This window comes from Ciona intestinalis, chromosome 8, assembly GCF_000224145.3.
Source record: "Ciona intestinalis chromosome 8, KH, whole genome shotgun sequence".
Lineage (NCBI taxonomy): Eukaryota > Metazoa > Chordata > Ascidiacea > Phlebobranchia > Cionidae > Ciona > Ciona intestinalis.
This window is the reverse complement of record NC_020173.2, coordinates 5,696,784-5,700,657: the sequence shown is the minus strand read 5'-3', so window position 1 is coordinate 5,700,657 and position 3,874 is coordinate 5,696,784. Positions and strand designations below refer to the sequence as shown.

The window sequence follows — 3,874 nt, the reverse complement described above, 5'->3', positions numbered from 1 at the left end:
AGGCAACGACAGTCGTTCTATCATAGGTGTTTTGTTTACAAGTTGCCACATGTAAGACCTACAAAAGGTGGCTGTACACAGTATCCGGCATACAAATTCGCTTGCGAAGTCGTATGCAAACCCCTTACCCAGTTCCTCATGCGGCACCGAAATTCAGACAAAATGGACGAATTCCGGATACTGTGTACAGCCACCTTTAGCCTACTACATATTAAGTTCATGTTATTTATATTTCTTAGTTCACTGAATACTTTGGAGCAGCCTTATGCACTGAAGATATAAACGCCGATGGTTATGATGACTTGATAGTAGGAGCTCCATTACACAACTCACACCACCCTGATGTAGGGAGAGCTTATGTTTATCTTGGTGGGAATACTATGGTAGGTATAGTATATATATATATATGGTAGGGTGGGGGAGACTGGACACTTTTAGCACATAATATCCTGACTGTGTTTTAAGTCACACACACCAGTCTATGGGAGTCGTGAGGATATGATTTTATAATTCTTTAAATGTTCTTTGTACTACCAAGAATGAAAAGGTGCCCCATCTTCCCCCACCCTACTCTATATATATGAATGTGTAATGTTATCAGGTGTCTTATGCTTGTGCTACCAACGCCCTGGCACAATAGTCAATCCCTATGCGCTATGCTTCTCTTCTCTTCCAACAAAATCTGACATGCAACAGCTTTACCAAACATTTAGTCATTTGCCTCTAGGCAAGAGGTTAACAGTATTAGGTGCTGCTACCTGTAACCAATGTTGGTGTATTTGTCTTCGGACAAGACACTTGCTCCAATACTGTAATCCTTCACCTACTACAACATAGTACAAATAAATAAGTTATTGTAATTTACAACTTTAATACTCCCCTTGTAGAAATATAACTTGTTTTTATTCACAGAATAGAAACCCTGATTTTGTACTGAAAGGATCTGAACACGCTTTCTCTAGGTTTGGCTCAGCCATATCTGCAGTTGGTGATCTTAATTTAGATGGATTTCCAGGTTTGGTTTCATTTTACTTTATTCCCTAGCACAGTGGTTAGAGCACTGACCTGATACGTAGCTTGGTGTTGCTATCATTATGGACACATGTGTTTTTGAGCAGGATATTTAATGAACATTGCTCTAACCCAGTGGTCAATATTTGGTTGTCTTTTTATTTGTCAGCCATATAAAAAAACAACTACCCACAAAGTTACATGCATATTAAATCGTAAGTGGGAACGAGGTGTATGAAACAGAACACCCATTTTATGCTCATAGCCAATCACCACACATATATATTAAAAATAACATTATTTCTCCACCACCAATATAGTACATTATCCAGTGTTTCCAATATTTTTTAGATATTGTGGTGTCAGCAACACACGAAATGGAGGGAGTTATTTACATTTACCATGGGTGCAACACTGGTTTGTTCACCACCCCAGCACAGATAATAACCCCAACTACATTACACCCAGCACCGAGTGTTGTACCTGGGATGTTTGGGATGTCTGTCACAGGGAAAATAGACATTGACGACAATGGATATTATGGTAAAGAAACAAAACCTATTTTGTATCAGTTTTAAACTTAGACATGTTATATTTGAATTGTGGCTGGGGAAATGACTAGGGTGAAGAACCAATCTTCGCCTAATGGCGAGTAGTGCTGTAGAACCTCACCTATGTAGAATAGATGAGTTACTTAAGTTTTGTGTTGGAAGCCATATTTGGTATACTTTATGCTAAATCATAACTTTGTTTTTATGGTTCATTTGCACATCCCCATTATAAATGTTGCTTGTTACAGATTTGTTAGTTGGTAGCCCTTCGAGTGACAACATTGTTATTCTATTGACAAGACCAGTTGTTGATGTAACAACCACCATTATGACATCACAACAGATCGACCCACGCCAGTCATGCACCGTTGGTTCCCATGTAGCAGCATACGGTTGTTTTGATTGTGAATTATGTTTCTCGTACAAAGGGACTTCAATACAATCAGATATAAGTAAATACATTTTAAAATTTTGTGCGTAATATTTAAAATTTTATTTTGTTTGTGTATATTTTATTTAATTAACAAGCATTGCTTAAGCCCAATGGTCACAAATGAGTTGTCCAAATTGTTAGTCATATTGAAATATATCACTTACAAAGTAACAAACGTGGTAACTTGGGAGTGAGCACTAGGTGTAAGGTAAACAAAACGACCTATAAAGAATGTTGTCATGCAAGTATAAATAAATTATGATTATTTAATAGAACATTTCTGTCGCATCAGGATAAATTTAATATTATTAACTTTCATTCAACATTTTCTTTAACAGTTGTCAAGTATTATCTCGTTGCTGATGGTGGTGAAGAATACCAAAGGTTTTTATTTTCCGCCAACAACTTGGAGTATATTGAATCAACCACTTCTGTATCTCAACACCCCGATACCTCTTGTATTACATACAACTTATACCTCAAGGTTGGTTTTTATGTATATTGTATTTAGATGCTGTTATTATAGATGGGTGTTCTTGGGCAAGATACTTAATGGTAATTGCTCCAACCCAGTGGTCACTAATGGTTTGTTTAATTGATTCGTTCCTATATATGGGTGACATCTTCCAGTATGACACCTAAGATTCAGGCCCGAGTTGGCCCATTTCTGCGACACCCAGGGTGCTACAACCCATTAGTGACCACTGGCTTGGAGCAATTGCAGTTAAGTTACTTGCAAAGGACAGATGTAACTATCAGAGTTGAGCATTGAACCCAGTCTCCTCTGGTTACGATAGAAGCACCTAACCGCTGACCCGAAACTTGTTTGTTTTTGTAACTTTGGTGGTACCTTCAGATCACATAGTATGGCTCTATAATTTTTCAAACAATAAACAGAAATACTTTCCAGCCTACAGCACGAGACTTAATGAACCCTGCTGGCCTCAGTATTCATTATGACCTCATAACCCACCATGATGTTACAAGCCACACCCCTAATGACCACACCCACCATCTTGTCCAATCAAATGTCACAAATAATAATTCAAATGTTTCTGATGATTTCTGGGTCTACCCTACTGCTGGTATCTATTCAGGGGGTTACCAGTTGAATGAACAATCTAATATTTCTATGAGCAATACTAGCCACTCGAGGAATAAAAGAGACGAACCAAAACCCCTGCTTGACCCTGTTTTAAATATGTAAGTTCTTGATTTATATTACTAGTACCACAACTGTGGGCATACGTGTCCTCGGGCAAGACACTTAACGGCAATTGCTCCAACCCAATAGTCACTGATGAATTTTAGCACCCTGGACTGATAATTTGGACAACCAATTAGTTACCACTGGGTTGGGGCAATTAAATTATTGAAGTAAATGTGTTCTGGGAAAGACACTGAACAATGATTGCGAGAGAGTTGTCTAAATTGTCAGCTATACAGAAATTCATTCATGCACAAAGTTATGCGTGTGGTAACTCGTAAGCATGCACAAGGTGTATGAAATATAACCTGTTGTATATTATGCATGTACATACTGATTATGATGTGTTTATTTTCAGGTATATCAGCCAAGATGTTTCAAAATTTGTTCCTTTTAAAACTTTCTGTAAGAAAACCAAATGTGTGACAGATCTGACATTGACTGCTCATCTTGCTGATAAAAACGGGTAAGTTAAACATGGAAATATTGTAAAATACCTACAGAGATACTACATTATGCAATAATTTATAATATAAGTATGTATTTCCAAAGTGTGCTAACGAGTGTCTTGCACAAAGGTGCATAAACCAACAACATAATGTAACTTACTTTATCCTCGCGTGGCTGAAAAACGACAGTTGTTATCACACGGGTTTAACACCTCGTGCCAGC

General features: G+C 37.6%; 1 protein-coding gene across 1 annotated transcript in view; it reads left to right on the top strand.

Annotated features, from left to right (window-relative positions):
- The first annotated feature begins 1,373 nt into the window (after positions 1–1,373).
- LOC100187347 (integrin alpha-8) overlaps positions 1,374–3,874 on the top strand; it is a 13,833-nt gene continuing 11,332 nt past the window's right edge. The window contains exons 1-5 of the mRNA XM_026835678.1: positions 1,374–1,554; positions 1,811–2,014; positions 2,334–2,479; positions 2,906–3,198; positions 3,561–3,668. Of these exons, the coding sequence (XP_026691479.1) occupies positions 1,389–1,554; positions 1,811–2,014; positions 2,334–2,479; positions 2,906–3,198; positions 3,561–3,668 (917 nt within the window). The 5' untranslated portion in view covers positions 1,374–1,388. The remainder of the gene's footprint in view (positions 1,555–1,810; positions 2,015–2,333; positions 2,480–2,905; positions 3,199–3,560; positions 3,669–3,874) is intronic.